Genomic DNA, 19,013 nt, shown 5'->3' on the forward strand with positions numbered 1-19,013 from the left:
GAGCTGTTGAAAGTATAAAACATTGTGAGAAACGGCTCCCTCTGAAGTAGCATAGATTTTGAAATAGAGGTAGTTTCGCACTAAATTAATAAAAGACTTCTAGCTAGAGTCTTTTATTCCTATCTGAAAGTACACAAATTGGTCCAACAAGGGTGTTTTTTCTTTCATCATTTTCTCCCAACTCCAATAACCAATTGAGTTCAAATGTTCACAGGTTTGTCATTTTATGCACATGTTGAGATACACCAAGTGAGAACACTGGTCTTTGACAATTACCAATAGTGTACCTTCCCTTTAAGGGTGCACCCAACTAAATAAGGAGAAACAGACCATAGAGATCAGAGTAAATACCAACCGTATACTGTTTAAAGGCCGTTGACACTATTGGTAATTACTCAAAATAATTATAAGCATAAAACCTTTCTTGGTGACGAGTAATGGGGAGAGGTTGATGGTCTAAAACATTGTGAGAAACGGCTCCCTCTGAAGTGACATAGTTTTCGAGAAAGAAGTAATTTTCCACAAATTTGATTTCGAGACCTCAGATTTAGAACTTGAGGTCTCGAAATCAACCATCTAAACGCACACAACTTCGTGTGACAAGGGTGTTTCTTCTTTCATTATTATCTCGCAAGTTTGATGACCGATTGAGCTCAAATGTTCACAGGCTTGTTATTTTATGCATATGTTGAGATACACCAACTGTGAAGGCTAGTCTTTGACAATTACCAATAGTATCCACTGCCTTTAAAGATATGGTGTGTGTGTAAAAGGCACCGGACACCTAGACCAGTATTCTCACTTGGTGCATCCCAACATATGTACCAAAAATAAAAGACCTTTGAAAATTTTGGCTCAATTGGTCATCAAAGTGTTGCTAGAGAATAATTTGCATGCACAAATTTGTCTACCTTCAAATGCCTAAAAAAGGGCTTGAAGTCTTTTTTTTTTAGTGAGATATTTTTCTCAAAAACTTGTTACTTCAGAGGGAGCCGTTGCGGTTTCACAATGTTTTACAACAGCTCTACATTGCTCGTTATTACTCAACAACCATTTTGAGTAATTTATACCAAAAGTGTCAAGTGCCTTTAAAGGAACACGTTGCCTTGGATCGGACGAGTTAGTCTATAAAAAGCGTTTGAAACCGTTTGTTATGAAATGCATATGGGTAGAATGATAATTTAAAAGTAGAATACAATGATCCACACAAGTTTGCCTCGAAATTGCGTGGTTTTCCTTTTACTGTGCGAACAAACACGGTCGGCCATTTATGGGAGTCAAAAATTTGACTCTTGACTCCCATAAATGGCCGACCGTGTTAGTCGACGAGGTAAAAGAAAAACCGTGCAATTTCGAGGCATGTTTGTGTGGATCATTGTACTCTACTTTTACAGCATCTTTCTACCCATATGCATATTATAACAAACGCTTTTCAAAGACCAACATGACCGATCCAAGCCAACGTGTTCCTTTAATCTATTGTGCAAGTCAAGAGAAAATAGTGAAAAGTATGCACAATTTTTATGTACATGTAATTTCCTGAAAGGGAAGGTGTAGACGATGTGACCTCTGACGTCACTCGAAAACCATAACATGATTCGCGCACATACCGCCAGGCAAAACCTTTGTGTTTTGGCAGCCAGCTAGAAAGGGTATGCAATCTTACCATGACTAGGCGTCTTTTTGCCCGACGAAACATGACGTGTACAGTGTTTTGTCAACAGAGGGCAGTTTGAATGTAAACACAGGTCACATCGTCTATACAATGTCATTTGATTATCACTCTCCAAAAAGAACGAGTGCTTTTTGAAGCTGTGTGGATACAATCTTGTTAACGTACCAAGAGCAATATTCTATGATGAGAAACGTGTGCCATACATTGTGTATTTTGTGTGGGCCAAAGTAAGAGTTCCAATGCACTTAATAGACCTTTATCATGCTGCCTCCATCTTGATCATGTTCCTCGTATCAAATATACAATGAATGCTACTAATCATTTTGAAAATAGAAGGAACCCGACTATTTTGTTCTTCCAGCCTCGGTTTGGTAACACCAATATCAATGGGAGAAATTCAATATTGCTGCTCGGTGATAAAGAAAGGTCCATTGCTCAATGGGACGTGATCAACTTCAAAAGCCGAAGGGAGAGAACTTAAGTATAAAAAAACTAGTTATTAATTTACAAAAATGCATCATGATTCTGTGCAAAGGATTGTTGTACCCCAAGCACAAGGGAGACACCAGGGGTCAGTTTCATAAAGTTTCTTAAGCAGAAAATGTTGCTAAGCACAACAAACTTATGCTAAACAGAAAAAGGTTATCGGCCCAAATACCTGCTTATTTTCTTTGAACAATTTTTAAGCAGGTTGTTCTGCTTTCAGCTCAATGAAAATGGATTTCAGCTGTTGTTTATGGAAATATAACTATGGGAAAGCTTCTTTAAGAAAGAAGCTATAATAAGACACCCTTTTCATCTTGCAACTCACACCTGTTATCTCCATGTAATTCCTTTTCCCAACAGTGGACTAATTGCAGTAGGGCTGCTGGCTGCTGACCCTCTAAGCAGATGAACTGCTCATTTATTAAATTTAAAGTCACCTGGAAATAGAATTTTTTTTCTTTCAAACATAAGAGTATATGCTTACGAACAATAAAACAATTTTTTTAGTAATTGTTTGTCACGATTTATATGTTTAAAAAATATATAAAGTTGTTTGGGGGCTGACTCCGCCTACCCCCTTTGTGACGTCAATCGAGGCAGACTTTGCCTGCAATGCGTATAGTAAACACACGTGCAAAGTACATGTACGTCCAAGTAGTGAGTTGGTACATTTCAAAAAGTTTTTTTTTTTAAACGTACAAACTCACGACTTGGTCCGTACATGTACTTTGCAATTGTGTTTACTCTACGCATTACAGGCAAAGTCTGCCTCGATTGACGTCACAAACAGCGCCCTCTCGGGTCGGGGTCTACTCTTAAATTTGTAAATAACATAAGAACTGATTTTTTAAAACCTTAGTTAACTGTTTATTCACATTCCACTCATCAAAACACATATATTAGTGACAAAAGCTTTATTTTGAAAAAAATACCACTTCCAGGTGACTTTAATGACCCAACAAGTAATTGAATGTGAACACACTCACTGGTGTAGCTTTCCTAGAATGACCACTAACACCAGGCCAGGGGCCAATTTCATAGAGCTGCTTAAGCAAAAAATTTGCTTAAGCACGAAAATAGCTCGCTTATTTTACACATGTTACCGTCCAAAATTTCATGCCATATACATTGCTTATGACTAGTATTTAGCTGTTGTTTACTTAGCATAACAATGGAGTGGTATCTTGGCCAGTAATCTGATTTTACTAAGCAATGAATTTTTTGCTTAAGCCAAAGTTTGTGCTTAAGCAGCTCTATGAAATTACATGCAGGTCTCGCCGACCATGGCCTCCGTTGCCCCTTGTTTTGGCCTTGGTGCCCTTCAAAAGTTACCCATTGACTTCAAGATTTTTCCAATGGATGTGCACTTTGCAAAATGAAAATGGCCTTGTCCTTTTCAACATGTTCATATATAAAATTCCAGGGCCCAATTTCATGGCTCTGCTTACCGTAAGCACAAAATCAGTGCTTACGGATGCAGGGAATTCTGTGCTTACGGCAAGTGTATTTCACAAGTTAGAGGTGAATTGTGGCTTCTACTCCACGTTACTAGGCATTCTACGCTTACAAGGTCAGCGGGGAATCATGATTGTAAGCGTAGAATTTGTAAGCTTAGAATTGGGCCCTGGTCTGTGACACGAAAATACGTCCAAACGCCTACCATCCACCTCATTTTGGTCCCTGAAACTCTCCTTTCGCCAGGTCCTTCATTTTTGGGAATTTGACTTTCTTACTGTCAAGTTGCTCCTGTGACCACAGCAGGAGCTTAAGGAGATGGGCAAGTTTGGGCATGGACTCTCGACTCTCAGCTTCAAGGATGGCTGAATTCAATTCACTTGCAACCTGAAAACAAAAAAATCATCAGAGAAATCATAAGAAGGTCTGGGTACTTTTTCAAAATGTCCACAGATTTACATAAAACTTACAGGGTTTGAAGATAATGATAGTGGAAAGCTTCCCTTAAAATATTACTTACTGAGGTGCTGTAGTTTTTGAGAAATGAGTAAAACAATGTCATGAAAATACGTTTTTACATGCTCATGAGACGAAATTATATTCATGACATTGTTTTACTCATTTCCCCAAAACTACCGCACCTCAGCACGTAATATTTTCAGGGAAGCTATCTGCTAGCATTATCTTCAAACTGGGTGAGTTTGGTGTAAATCTGTGGACATTGTGTTTTTTGTCCTACAAAAGTTACATAGACCATTTAAAGGGTCTGGGTACTTTTTGTAGGGCTAAAAACATAAAGTCTACAGATTTACATCAAACTCACACAGTTTGAAGATAATGATGGTAGAAATCATCCCTTAAAATAATCCTAACTGAGAAATGAGTAAAACAAGTCACAAAAATAATTTTCGTCTCAGGAGATGAAAATTATTTTAGCATGTAAATCGTGTTTTCATGACATTGTTTACTCGTTTCTCAAAAAACTAAAGCACCTCAGCAAGTAATTATGTTAAGGTACACTTTCTACTATCATTATCTTAAAACAAAGTAAGTTTAATGTAAATCTGTGGACATTGTGTTTTGGGTTACAAAAAATACCCAAATCCTGTAAGTGCATTCCTCTTTACCATACATGCTTCTCATGGATAATACCAATGCCTTAAGGTCTGTGAAAGGGGTAACCCTGTCTCAGCCCCCGGCCTTGTGAGTTTGGGGATATTGTGTAAAACAATATATGTGAGCCACTCTGTGAAAATGAGTAACATGTCGCCCAATGCAATATTAAGTTATGAACAGTTTAATGTGGAAAATGTATATAATATATATATATATTTTTTTAAAGATCTTTAGTTGCATGGTTAACCTTTAGAACACTTACTTTTAGGCAATAAAGCTATGAAAACTACAATTTTGTGATCATACTTATGTCTAACTTGTAGCGTTTTGCACACAATGGTAGTTTAAAATATCATTTTACTTGTGATTCGTTTTTCAAAAGAAATGGTGTAGCTTGGCTAACTTCAAACGGGAGTAACTCAGCAACGTGATACACCCCAAAGCGTAGACACATACCAAATTACTGCTGCTGATGTGTTCTTTCCAGCCATGCAAATAACTCAATTCCTGAAATTGCCTACATGTGACTCATTTTCACAGAGCGGGTCACATTATAACAAAAATACAGATTGCACAGTTGGGATTTGAAAACCAAGATCAACACTAGAAAACAATCCAAAGACCTTTTTCCAATTCAACGATCGTCAGCCAAGTATAAGAAAATTGGAAAATGTAGAAAACCTCAAGGGCAGACTTCCAAATCAAGCCCTCTCACCTTTTATCTCTGTGAGGGGTGTAATACATGTAGATCAGCAAAGGGCGACCCTTTTTTCAATTCAACGATCGTCAGCCAAGTATAAGAAAATTGGAAAATGTAGAAAACCTCAAGGGCAGACTTCCAAATCAAGCCCTCTCACCTTTTATCTCTGTGAGGGGTGTAATACATGTAGATCAGCAAAGGGCGACCCTTTTTTCAATTCAACGATCGTCGGCCAAATATAAGAAAATTGGGATCCAGAACACCCAACAGTTTTGAAGAAAAAAAATGTGGAAAACCTTGGTTAGACTTCCAAATCAAGTCCTCTCACCTTTTGTCTCTGTGAGGGGTGTAATAGATCAGCAAAGGGTGACATTTCGGGATTCTCAAACGCAAGGAGGGCTAGTGTTCGCTCTAACTCCGGTAAGATCTCAACATTCTCCTCTCCCCTCTCTGCAAGATGAGTTTGGGCGTACTCTAGGGCCGACTCCAGCTGGCCATTCCTGATCAGCTCAATGAGGTACTGTTGCTGTAAAAATTAAAAGGAAAAATAGCAGTGTTAACCCTGGAAAGCGCCCCCTATATTTTTTTAACGTGGACTCGTGGCTTGGTGATTGCAGTCACTTTGGGGTTTTGCGCATATGAAAATTAAGTTCAGAAATATGAAAAATTTATTCTGTTTATGTCTTTTCTAACTTTCTATGGATGCTCTAAGAATCCTGAGGAGATGTGGATGGTATTTATTTAGTTTTGAAAGAATAAAAAAAAAAAATTACCATAAAAAAACTGTAAAGTGACAGCAATCACCAAGACACACACTTATGGACTAACTAGTTTTATTTTCCTAATCCCGAGAATGCAAATTTTTGTGACGCAACAATCGGTACGCACTCCTTTTCCCTTTGTGATGGAATAAAATTCACATCACAATAAGCAATCGCAGGAAGTATGAATTGGGCTTTAGTAATACTTCAACCACAAGACCTTTCGCAAATACAAATTGGGCAAGCGCTAACTGTTGAGTGAGGTGCATGCTGGTCTAGCTAGCGATTAAACGTGATCACTAGCTAGACTCCCCAATACTTGGTAGTTGCGTGCATGAGGTGCATGTTGGTCTCGCTAGTGATCACATTTGATCGCTAGCATGACCAGCATGCACCTCCTTCCAAGCCTAAGGCGCGCGTACCTAGTATTTGTGATAAGCTCATAGAGTTATGAGGGCGCACGAGTGATGCTTCATGCACAAACGCCACGGGACCGCAAGATGACAAGCGCGTCATTCTGTACGCGCATTGAACATGAAATACATGTTTGAGTTTTTTTTTATTGAACGCTCACGCGATGCTGTTTGTTCAACTTACAAAATGGCCGCACAAGCACACGCTGTGAGATGCTTGGTTTGTCAACTTAGAAAATGGCGGCATAAGCGCATGCCGGGGCGCGTATTTAGGCCAGTGTGCTCTCTAGTTCTTATAAATAACTCTATGGATAAGCTCTATGCAAAGTTTGAAATGCTACTTACTTGTAAGTGAAAATAAAGGTAACGGTCATTGTCTAGTAGCTCTGGATGGATGTCGTTGACCAGACTAATGGCTTTCTCTATCCTACCCTCCTGAATTGCTTCTCTTATCATAACCCTCTCACTCATAGAGTCTAGGGTGGTTGCAGGTTGGGTACCAGACTCGTCCTGGAACCTCTCCGCTGCCTCTTTGAAGCCCTCTAGTGACCATAAAAAAAACCATTTTGATTAAACACGATTGTCCCTGGAGAATATTTTTGTGACTCGTTTTACTCATTTCACAAAACCTACAGCACCTGAGCAAGTAACATTTTAAGGAAAGCTTTCTACCATTAATATCTTGTGTCCTATAAAAAGTACCAAAATCCTTTAATTAAATTTCACCGATAGTAAGTAGGCCTGGGCGAATTATTCGAATATCCGGTTAATGGCGAATAGGTTTTCCTATCCGTAACCGCGAATGCCTTTTATCTCTTAACCGGATATCCGCATAGGGCGCCAATAGCTATTTATAAACTGGATAGTTCTGTAATAACAACCAAGTAACCGGATATTCTTTAATATCCGAATATCCGCAGACGTCGGGCGACAACTGACATGAATGTTTTGTCTGAATTTTAATGAAACTTCTAATAAGACAGCATAAAACAGCATAAATTAAGTGTTTAACTATGCTCACCTCCGTGAAGAGTTAAAACAATGACATTTCTGACGTAAAAAAATATTTGTTTAAATATTTTTTTTCTTTTTAATAGCGCCCTCTAGCGGCGAAAAAAATGATTCAAATATCCGGTTAATTTCGGATAGTTGGCCAGTGGTATCCGAATAACAAAATTTCACTATTCGCCCAGCACTAATAGTAAGAGAGTCAGACAGAGCAAGTCTTACCAGTGACAAGGTAGTCCATAATGAGTTTGTTCATATCTGAGCGTGTAATGTGGAGACTCTGTAGTTTGTCGAGCCATGCTTCTTGGGTGATCTCAAGCGTCTTGGACGAGGCCTGTACAAAGTGAAACAAAAAAGAACAAATGAAAAAGAGTTCAAGACACTGGACACTAGGTAATTGTCAAAGAACAATCTTCTCACTTGGTGTATCTCAACATACACGTATGCACAACATAACAAACCTGTGAAAATTTGAACTCAATTGGTCATCAAAGTTTTGAGATAATAATGGAAGAAAAAACACACTTGTCACTTGAAGTTGTGTGCTTTTAAGATGCTTGAATTTGAGACCTCAAAATCGAATTATGAGGTCTCAAAATCAAATTCAAAGATTTTTGTGAGAAATAACTTCTTTCTCCCCCAAAACGACGTAACTTCACAACCGTTTTATAATATCAACAGCTCCCCATTTGTAGAACTGTGCTGTGAACAATTTCCATTGATTGCTAACAAGTAATTTTGTATGCTAACAACTGGTTTGATTGAGCATTACCAATAGTATCCAGTGTTGTTTGTTATGTTAAAATAATTTGCATCGAGGATAAAGAATATTCATTTTGGTTTCTACCCATACACCGATGTGTGTGTTAGCAACTTTAATGTCATACATAAACTTCTCAATCTGTATTACGCCAGCAAAAAAAAGTATAAAAACACATTATACCGGGCTGTGCACAATGAATGGGATGTCAACACAATCAGTGTGGGGTTGCCTCAGTGTGGATGGGATGGCATGATCATCACCATGATGATGATGATGATGATGGCTAGACCCAGTAACTGGGGCGCTATACTCCTTTTTTTTCTTCGAATTTTGACTTTCTCTGTTGTACTAGCGCCCCAGCTAAAACCTACATGTAGCAGGTTTTGATAAAGTGCAACATTTTCATAAAAAATCATTACATGTCACACCAAAAATGCATGACGGAAATACCAAACGAATTATCTGCACACACTCCTTCGCCATAGAAAGAAAACAATACGCACGCACAGGGTACCAGTATTTTGTGGTTCCCAGACGTGTGGAAATGTGTTTTGTACACAAAGTACGGATCGCGTATTTTTTCTTCTTTCTATGACGAACGGACGTGTGCAGATAATGGGTTTATCACCCACGTTCGTCCTGGAAAAAGAAAAAATATCAATGATCCGGACCCACAATGCACTGCACATCTGCGCAGTAGCGCAGCACAGCAAAACAACGGCTCTTAATATAGGCAAGAAGAGATGGATGGTCCAGCGGAATGCTCAAAAAACATCATTTTTTAGCTGGAAATTTTTTTGTCAGTGCAATTTCAACCTGGAGTTACATCTTAAACATATGGAGAGGCCAGTTGGCAGTTTTGAACTTTGAAGGTAACTCGTTTGGTACTTGCGTCATTTTGGGGCATTTTTGGTGTGACATGTATGATTTTTTTATGAAAATGTTGCACTTTATCAAAACCTGCAAGGTTTTGACTGGGGCACTAGGTACGACCGATAATGTCAAATTCGAAAAAAGGAATACAGCGCCCCAGTAACTGTGCTGTGTTGTGAAACAATTTCCTTAAGGCCATTGGACCCTTTCAGTAAACAGTGTTGTCCAAGGCCCACACTTTGTGTACCACAACTTCTATATAAAATAACAAACCTGTGAAAATTTAGGCTCAATCGGTCATCGGAGTCGGGAGATAACAACGAAAAACCCACCCTTGTTTCCGCGCGTTTTGCTGTGTCATGACATGTGTTTCAAATAAATCCATAATTCTTGTTAACGAGAATTTATACTGTTTTGCTGTTTTCTCAAAAAGTAAAGCATAATATTTCAAGAGAAGTCTTTCATCATTGCCTTCTGTAAACCCTGTAAGTTATTTGTAAATCTGTGAACTTTTTTTTTTTTCTGTACCGAAAGGGTCCAATGGCTTTAAATTAAACTTAAAGGCCTATGTTGTTGTTGATCGAGATGGATGTCAAACTCAAACTTTCAAAGGATTTTGGTTAAGTTAGGGAGGTCGACGGAAAGGCCTCAATCGTGATTTGTATCTGTTTGAACACGAAAAGTGCTTGTGAAAAATCACCCAAAAGACATCATTTAAGTGCGAATTTTGATGTACAAAATCATCTGTGGTTAGCTGAAGACATTTCCTTTCACAATTGAGCAGTTTTTTCTCTATTGATTGGAATTTTAAAGTCACCTGGAAATAGAAATGTTTTCTTTCAAACATAAGAGTATATGCTTACGAACAATAAAACAATTTTTTTAGTAATTGTTTGTCACGATTTATATGTTTAAAAAATATATAAAGTTGTTTGGGGGGCTGACTCCGCCTACTCCTTTTGTGACGTCAATCAAGGCAGACTTTGCCTGCAATGCTTACAGTAAACACACGTGCAAAGCACATGTACGTCCAAGTCGTGAGTTGGTACATTTCAAAAAGTGTTTTTCTGCATTCAGCAGCAATACACCTGGTCGGCATTGCCGGAAAAAAACAATATATATATTTTTTTTGAAACGTACAAACTCACGACTTGGTCCGTACAAAAAATACCACTTCCAGGTGACTTTAAATGAAAAACATAGAGTTGAAAATAAGAAAATTAGCGCGTAACAGAGAGCCCATTTTTGGTCGCGGGAAAACTCAATCAATTTTGTGTCAAAAATGTTTTTTTTTAAAGTGAGCCCTCTTGTGGCCTCGATAGCCTAAGGTCACGTGGGATATGTTGATATTGTGTAGAGGAAGGTCTGAGGAAATGATAGGTACCAAATTTAATAGAACTTGATTGATATTTTAAACTGTTTTGATATCGTTCATTTTATTTTGTTACAAAAAGTTGAGGTTTTACACATAAATTTACATAAAAAATCCTCAATTTCTCAAATATGGAAACTACAAAACCTATACAAAACTCATATTTTCTGAAAGCTTCATGATCATGTGCATATCTTTGTTTCTTTGCTAGGTAGCTGCTCATAGCTGCGCATTTAAGATTTAGAGGAGGGGTCTTTAGAGGAATACTCTTCTTGTGTATTGAAGCTGTCCACCACGGGGACATTTGTTTGACAATTGACATGATTTTGAGAATGGTCTGACAGACAAAAACAAAGTACAAAAATACATTAAAATATAATATGGATCATATAATATCTCCGCAACCTTTAAAGATAAATGATTGATTTTACTACCATTAAATTATGTTTGAGATAAGCTTTCCAATGGTACCAATCTTGTTTTTTTCGTAAACAAACTGGAAAACCCGTCGACCTCCCTAGTTAAGTAAGTTGCCACCAAGATTAATTGACTAAGCCCACACTTTTCCCAATAACTGTAGGTACAAGGTAAACACTGGATAACACTTACCATGCTGGCAAAAAATGTGCTAAAAAAGTTTAAAAACGCCACAATTCCGCCGGTGATGAGAGCGACGTCAGCTCTCTTTCTGCATGTTCTGTACACAACAAAGCGGAAAGTTCTGGATACGGGGATTCTTGCATTATCACTACGCGATATACTGGTGTCTGCGGCGGAAACCAGATTGTCAGTAGTTGTTTCGACACTTGAGGGCGCTGGTTTTTTTGACCACCCCCACCGTTTTTTGTGCCCTTTTCGGCGACTTCGGCTACAGCTACGGCTAGATCGCGCGCGTCTGCTATTCTTCAACACTGGTAGACCCGCTGATCTAGACGTAGCTGTAGCCGAAGTCGTCGTTTCGGACACGGTCATTATAACCAACACACGACGTATGAAGCTAAACCACGGATGGCTGTGATTAAAATACGCATGCGCAAGTTGTGATTAGTCTCTTGCAGTCGTAATGTTGTGTTTATTTTTGAGCCAATACTATTTTCTGTACTAAACCATCTAAAGTTCAACCCCGTCATATTTTGTAACGTAACTGCTTTGGGTAAACTGTCTACTGACACCTTTTAATGGTTGGATCATGAATGGAGGTTTTCTTACCCTGTGTTCGCACTATTTCCCAAATCCAAATAAACAGTGTGATTTGCATATTCATGAATATGCATTTAGGCAGAAGTTCAACCCAGTGTTTTGCATCTCAGTTTGTTAACACGGGAGGGCGCCAAAAAGCTCTAAAAGGTGCTCATAGATTCATAACCGCAACCAATGCTTGTGCTAATTAATTAATATTCAAAAGTTATTTTAAAAACTATTTTAAGTATCTGAACCTCTTGAAAACCAATCAAATATATTTTCGTACAACTAATAAAACATCTGATTTCTTTTCAATTTTTGGCAGGTCAGCTATTCGGAATTTTTGCTAATTAGGCCATACCCCGGAAAAAAACACAGACAAATAATGTGTTTTTTCCTAAACCGCTGCAAGCATGATCACTTTTTCACTTCCCAAGCCAAATAGGATCAACCTCAAAGCCTACATTTTATCACATCTCCTCAAAAGCTGAAGCACACAGCACCCAGGTTGTGATAAATTGTTATAGGCCCCTAGCGACACAATTAATTGCATGACCCCAAAACAATATTATTAAACAGAATTTGAGGTCATGGAATGGTAACCCTGTTTTGCGCATGACTTTTGGCCTATAGTGGCACCCTGACAACTAATGGGGCTTATTCGTCTCTCGTCACCTCTTGGCTATTGTAAAAATATAATTCCATCAAAGATAATTGAGCTAAAACAGAACACGAACAAGCATAAACAATAATATAAATTCCCCCTTTTTAAAAACGGTTTTCTTTTCAGAAGAAAGCAACAATAATAAGCCTAAATACTGTGAACAGAAACCGAGACACAAAGTAATTTATTAATATTTGGTCCGTTTCGGCCACGCCCTTCTAATTGTGTTCTTTTTAGATCTAAATAATTTGTTTTAGTGTTCGGGCGCGAGCAACTTCAAAATATACCAATACTTATTAGCACTGACAATTAATTACGTAGGGGCTTTGAAAAGACAGGAGAATACGGGAACACAAAGTTATAATAATTACCAGGAATATCACTACCGAGTAAGCATTAATCGTAATAATTATTACGAACCGGTATATCTCATTTACGAAAAACTGCTATGATAGATAATAAGTCATGATAGTTGTATTAGGGGGGCTATAGTTCAAATGAAATGTAAGTCATTATTGTGACTTTTACTTGAATATTTATAAGATGTAGGCTTTGGTAGTAATTATTGTTACGTTGAATTACAGTTTCTTTCTTTCCTGATAATTAAAAACCGTTTGTAAAGTGTTTAACCTCTAGCAAAGTGTTGTCATGCCAAGCAATAACTCAATTGCGACTTTAAGCAGGGCTTCGGTGTAATAGATGAAAGGAAATAGATAGGGCTTACCTGTTTTTAATAATATAAATCAACTCAATCTTTAAATCACCACACTGGATAATGTTTTAAAAGCATTTTCAACTCGATGCGCTTTTCAGTTAGAAGAGTCGTCTTAGGTATACAAATTAAAAATGACACGGCATGAATTAAACTTTACTGGCTAACTTAAATCCATAAATAAATTGAGTTTATATCAATATTGGTTTGAAAGTTTCTGACTAGTGGAAACTTTTGAAAAGTTGTCAGTGAAGCAATTTCATTGAAACCACGCGACTATTTACCGTGACTTTGACATTCTTACCGATCCATAATAATCTCGACAGTAAGGAATGTATCGTGTATGTTGAATATCTTCAATCTATCTTAAGTTTTTGTTGTATTTGTTGGTATAATTCACTCTCCCAGGCAAATTGTAAGAAACTCCAGCGCATCCCCAAAAAGGCCAGCAGGATTATTGGAGCAGACACTATAAAAGCATGCAAGAAATCATGGAAGATTACATTATCACTCAGTTTAATAAGTTTTAACCATCAATTTTTTCAGAACCACTCAGGCAGGGTCCGACAACTATGTCTAAAGACCAAAAGTTTTAAGAACTCGTTTTCTACCTAGCGCAATATTAACCTTTGTAACAATAGTTGGTCGAGATAACGTGGTGCATTTTTAAAATTTGTTGATTATTGTGTATTTTATGATCTGTATTATCCCCCTTTCTATCACTTTAATTTTATAAATATATTCTTGTTGTCTATTGTTTTTATGCCTCTACTTGTATTAGATTCTCCTTATAGGCCCAACACAGGGAAAGCAAATTTCATGCTGTTACCATGACAATAAATGAATATCAAGTTGTCTTCAAATGCAGAAAAGCGTTAAAGTTACAAGCCTTTTACGGTTCGAATGGTTTTAGGCTTTCCTCTCTTGTTTGTCATAACAGAAGTTGCATTTTCCAATGAAAAAGGAACCAAAATCTAATAATAAACACAAACATATACATGCGCATAAACGCAGCAACATGTTCTTCAATAATTTTGATCAAGATTTTTATCACACCCATGGAAGAAGGAAAATACAATATTTCCTGTCTCCATGTTACATTTATGCGGAGTTCCTTTGCCCTTCCAAATATCAGTCAACTTAATGAGTGTTGTATAAAACAAACAAAAGTACACTGAACATGGAGATCCATTGGTTGACAATTTGCATCGAAAAATTTCATTAAAAACTTTGATGTAACAAACTGTCTCCCTTCCTCCAACGTTGACAATAACTTTTGCCTCAAAAACTTAACTCTAGAATGTGAATGAAATGAAGATTCACTCACAAAGTTGAAAGTAAATCAGAGAAAGCTATTATTGCATTTGGTGCGTCTATTCGCACAATCTTTATTTCTTTAATGACAGGCAAATACCGTATTATTCCATTGTTGTTTATAAAAAACATTGTTAATTTGCAGTTGGAAATACGTTGTACAAAAGGTTAAAATGATGCAAAGAAACAATCCCTCTTCAAAGTTGTGGTTGCAGCCATTTAAACTATTATTTCTGTAATGTTGAAATTTGATTATAAGGAGGATTATAAAACCATACTATTTATTATTGCTGACATATCTTTGATGACGAGTTGTTTTATTTGTTAAAAGAAGTTTAAAAAAAGTGAAAGTGGTACCAATCTCCCTAGACGCATTTTTTTCTACCAAAGGTTATTTCAACAATTCAAAGTACATACATATACATCATAAAAGTATGGAACTTTAATCTAAACATGACAAGAAAATGTATGAATTTGTACAATTCGTTTTTACAACAATACATAGCAGTACAATATTGTCAATGTTCAACTTGTATAATCTAGAAGAAATTGCACACTATTTTAATATATAAAGGTTCATGTAAATGATACTACAGAAACTGCTTTAAAAACAACCAAGCTTCTTTAACTTTTCCTTTTTTCCACAAATAGAAACGATATTACCACACAAAATTGTCTTGAGCCATTAATGAAAGCTGAACTTTGATGCGTTGGAAGGATGAAATCATCTGCTCTTCAACTTGGCCTTCTATCTTGAACAACCATCTGTTTGTATCCAATGGAACAGGCCAATGAAAGAATACAAAAAGGAAATACATACTTAGTTGAAATTAATAAAATCATGTAGAAATTATGAGATGAGTGGCTGTGGCAAATATTTGTTTTGTTTTAGTTTATAGTTGTAATTCTCTTTTTAAGCTATTTTATGATACAAACCTACTTTTTTATGAATGTATGTATTCAGGTTTTTAATTGAATTGTGTAGTTCCCATTGCATTGTGTATGGTTGTGTAGTTTCCCATTGACTTGTGTATGGTTGTGTAGTTTCCCATTGACTTGTGTATAGTTGTGTAGTTTCCCGTTGACTTGTGGATGGTTTTGTAGTTTCCCATTGACTTGTGTATGGTTGTGTAGTTTCCTATTGACTTGTGTATGGTTGTGTAGTTTCCCATTGACTTGTGTATGGTTGTGTAGTTTCCCATTGACTTGTGTATGGTCGTGTAGTTTCCCATTTCATTGTGTATGGTTGTGTAGTTTCCTATTGACTTGTGTATGGTTGTGTAGTTTCCCATTGCATTGTGTATGGTTGTGTAGTTACCTATTGACTTGTGTATGGTTGTGTAGTTTCCCATTGACATGTGTATGGTTGTATAGTTTCCTATTGACTTGTGTATGGCTGTGTAGTTTCCCATTGACATGTGTATGGTTGTGAAGTGTCCCATTGACTTGAGTATGGTTGTGTAGTTTCCCATTGCATTGTGTATGGTTGTGTAGTTTCCTATTGACTTGTGTATGGTTGTGTAGTTTCCCATTGACTTGTGTATGGTTGTGTAGTTTCCCATTGACTTGTGTATGGTTGTGTAGTTTCCCATTGACTTGTGTATGGTTGTGTGGTTTCCAATTGACTTGTGTAAGGTTGTGTAGTTTCCCATTGACTTGTGTATGGTTGTGTAGTTTCCCGTTGATTTGTGTATGGTTGTGTAGTTTCCCATTGACTTGTGTATGGTTGTGTAGTTTCCCATTGACTTGTGTATGGTTGTGTAGTTTCCCATTGACTTGTGTATGGTTGTGTAGTTTCCCATTGACTTGTGTATGGTTGTGTAGTTTCCCATTGACTTGTGTATGGTTGTGTGGTTTCCCATTGACTTGTGTATGGTTGTGTAGTTTCCCATTGACTTGTGTATGGTTGTGTAGTTCCGATTGACTTGTGTATGGTTGTGTACTTTCCCGTTGATTTGTGTATGGTTGTGTAGTTTCCCATTGACTTGTGTATGGTTGTGTAGTTTCCCATTGACTTGTGTATGGTTGTGTAGTTTCCCATTGACTTGTGTATGGTTGTGTAGTTTCCCATTGACTTGTGTATGGTTGTGTAGTTTCCCATTGACTTGTGTATGGTTGTGAAGTTTCCCATTGACTTGTGTATGATTGTTAAGTGTCCCATTGACTTGTGGATGGTTGTGTAGTTTCCCATTGACTTGTGTATGGTTGTGAAGTGTCCCGTTGACTTGTGTATGGTTGTGTAGTTTCCCATTGACTTGTGTATGGTTGTGTAGTTTCCCGTTGACTTGTGTATGGTTGTGTAGTTTCCCATTGACTTGTGTATGGTTGTGTAGTTTCCCATTGACTTGTGTATGGTTTTGTAGTTTCCCATTGACTTGTGTATGGTTGTGTAGTTTCCCATTGACTTGTGTATGGTTGTGTAGTTTTCCATTGACTTGTGTATGGTTGTGTAGTTTCCCATTGACTTGTGTTTTGTTGTGTAGTTTCCCATTGACTTGTGTATGGTTGTGTAGTTTCCAATTGAGTTGTGTATTGTTGTGTAGTTTCCCGTTGACTTGTGTATGGTTGTGTAGTTTCCCATTGACTTGTGTATGGTTGTGTAGTTTCCCATTGACTTGTGTATGGTTGTGTAGTTTCCCGTTGACTTGTGTATGGTTGTGTAGTTTCCCGTTGACTTGTGTATGGTTGTGTAGTTCTCATTGACTGGTGTATGGTTGTGTAGTTTCCCGTTGACTTGTGAATGGTTGTGTAGTTGCCCATTGACTTGTGTATGGTTGTGTAGTTTCCCATTGACTTGTGTATGGTTGTGTAATTTCCCATTGACTGTGTATTCGTGTGTAGTTTCCAATTGCATTGTGTATGGTTGTGTAGTTTCCCATTGACTTGTGCATGGTTGTGTAGTTTCCCATTGACTTGTGTATGGTTGTGTAGTTTCCCAATGCATTGTGTATGGTTGTATAGTTTCCTATTGACTTGTGTAGTTTCCCATTGACTTGTGTATGGTTGTGTAGTTTCCCATTGACTTGTGTATGGTTGTGTAGTTTCCCGTTGACTTGTGTATGGTTGTGTAGTTTCCCGTTGACTTGTGTATGGTTGTATAGTTTCCATTGATTTGTGTATGGTTTGTAGTTTCTCATTTAATTGTGTATGGTTGTGTAGTTTCCCATTGACTTGTGTATGGTTGTGTGGTTTCCCATTGACTTGTGTATGGTTGCGTAGTTTCCCATTGACTTGTGTATGGTTGTGTAGTTTCCCGTTGACTTGTGTATGGTTGTGTAGTTTCCCGTTGACTTGTGTATGGTTGTATAGTTTCCATTGATTTGTGTATGGTTTGTAGTTTCTCATTTAATTGTGTATGGTTGTGTAGTTTCCCATTGACTTGTGTATGGTTGTGTGGTTTCCCATTGACTTGTGTATGGTTTTGTAGTTTCCCATTGACTTGTGTATGGTTGTGTAGTTTCCCATTGACTTGTGTATGGTTGTGTAGTTTCCCATTGACTTGTGTATGGTTGTGTGGTTTCCCATTGACTTGTGTATGGTTGTGTAGTTTCCCATTGACTTGTGTATGGTTGTGTAGTTCCGATTGACTTGTGTATGGTTGTGTACTTTCCCGTTGATTTGTGTATGGTTGTGTAGTTTCCCATTGACTTGTGTATGGTTGTGTAGTTTCCCATTGACTTGTGTATGGTTGTGTAGTTTCCCATTGACTTGTGTATGGTTGTGTAGTTTCCCATTGACTTGTGTATGGTTGTGTAGTTTCCCATTGACTTGTGTATGGTTGTGAAGTTTCCCATTGACTTGTGTATGATTGTTAAGTGTCCCATTGACTTGTGGATGGTTGTGTAGTTTCCCATTGACTTGTGTATGGTTGTGAAGTGTCCCGTTGACTTGTGTATGGTTGTGTAGTTTCCCATTGACTTGTGTATGGTTGTGTAGTTTCCCGTTGACTTGTGTATGGTTGTGTAGTTTCCCATTGACTTGTGTATGGTTGTGTAGTTTCCCATTGACTTGTGTATGGTTTTGTAGTTTCCCATTGACTTGTGTATGGTTGTGTAGTTTCCCATTGACTTGTGTATGGTTGTGTAGTTTTCCATTGACTTGTGTATGGTTGTGTAGTTTCCCATTGACTTGTGTTTTGTTGTGTAGTTTCCCATTGACTTGTGTATGGTTGTGTAGTTTCCAATTGAGTTGTGTATTGTTGTGTAGTTTCCCGTTGACTTGTGTATGGTTGTGTAGTTTCCCATTGACTTGTGTATGGTTGTGTAGTTTCCCATTGACTTGTGTATGGTTGTGTAGTTTCCCGTTGACTTGTGTATGGTTGTGTAGTTTCCCGTTGACTTGTGTATGGTTGTGTAGTTCTCATTGACTGGTGTATGGTTGTGTAGTTTCCCGTTGACTTGTGAATGGTTGTGTAGTTGCCCATTGACTTGTGTATGGTTGTGTAGTTTCCCATTGACTTGTGTATGGTTGTGTAATTTCCCATTGACTGTGTATTCGTGTGTAGTTTCCAATTGCATTG

At 37.6% G+C, this 19,013-nt stretch overlaps 1 protein-coding gene across 1 annotated transcript; it reads right to left on the reverse strand.

Annotated features, from left to right (window-relative positions):
- On the reverse strand, positions 1-11,473 carry LOC139943499 (glucose-induced degradation protein 8 homolog). The gene is made up of 5 exons (XM_071940313.1): positions 11,232-11,473; positions 7,837-7,948; positions 6,952-7,148; positions 5,761-5,958; positions 1-4,003 (listed from the first exon to the last, which is right to left on the reverse strand). Exons 1-5 carry the CDS (start codon positions 11,232-11,234, stop codon positions 3,830-3,832), a joined length of 684 nt encoding a protein of 227 aa, XP_071796414.1. The 5' UTR covers positions 11,235-11,473; the 3' UTR covers positions 1-3,829.
- Positions 11,474-19,013: the final 7,540 nt, after the last annotated feature.

The sequence above is a fragment of the Asterias amurensis genome, chromosome 10 (genome assembly GCF_032118995.1).
Source record: "Asterias amurensis chromosome 10, ASM3211899v1".
In the NCBI taxonomy this organism is placed as follows: Eukaryota; Metazoa; Echinodermata; class Asteroidea; order Forcipulatida; family Asteriidae; genus Asterias; species Asterias amurensis.

Coding starts and splice junctions, on each gene's coding strand:
- LOC139943499 (XM_071940313.1), bottom strand. Junction 7,149..7,836: donor TATGGACTACCTTGTCACTG/GTAAGACTTGCT, acceptor TATGGTCACTAG/AGGGCTTCAAAGAGGCAGCG. Junction 5,959..6,951: donor ACCTTTATTTTCACTTACAA/GTAAGTAGCATT, acceptor TAATTTTTACAG/CAACAGTACCTCATTGAGCT.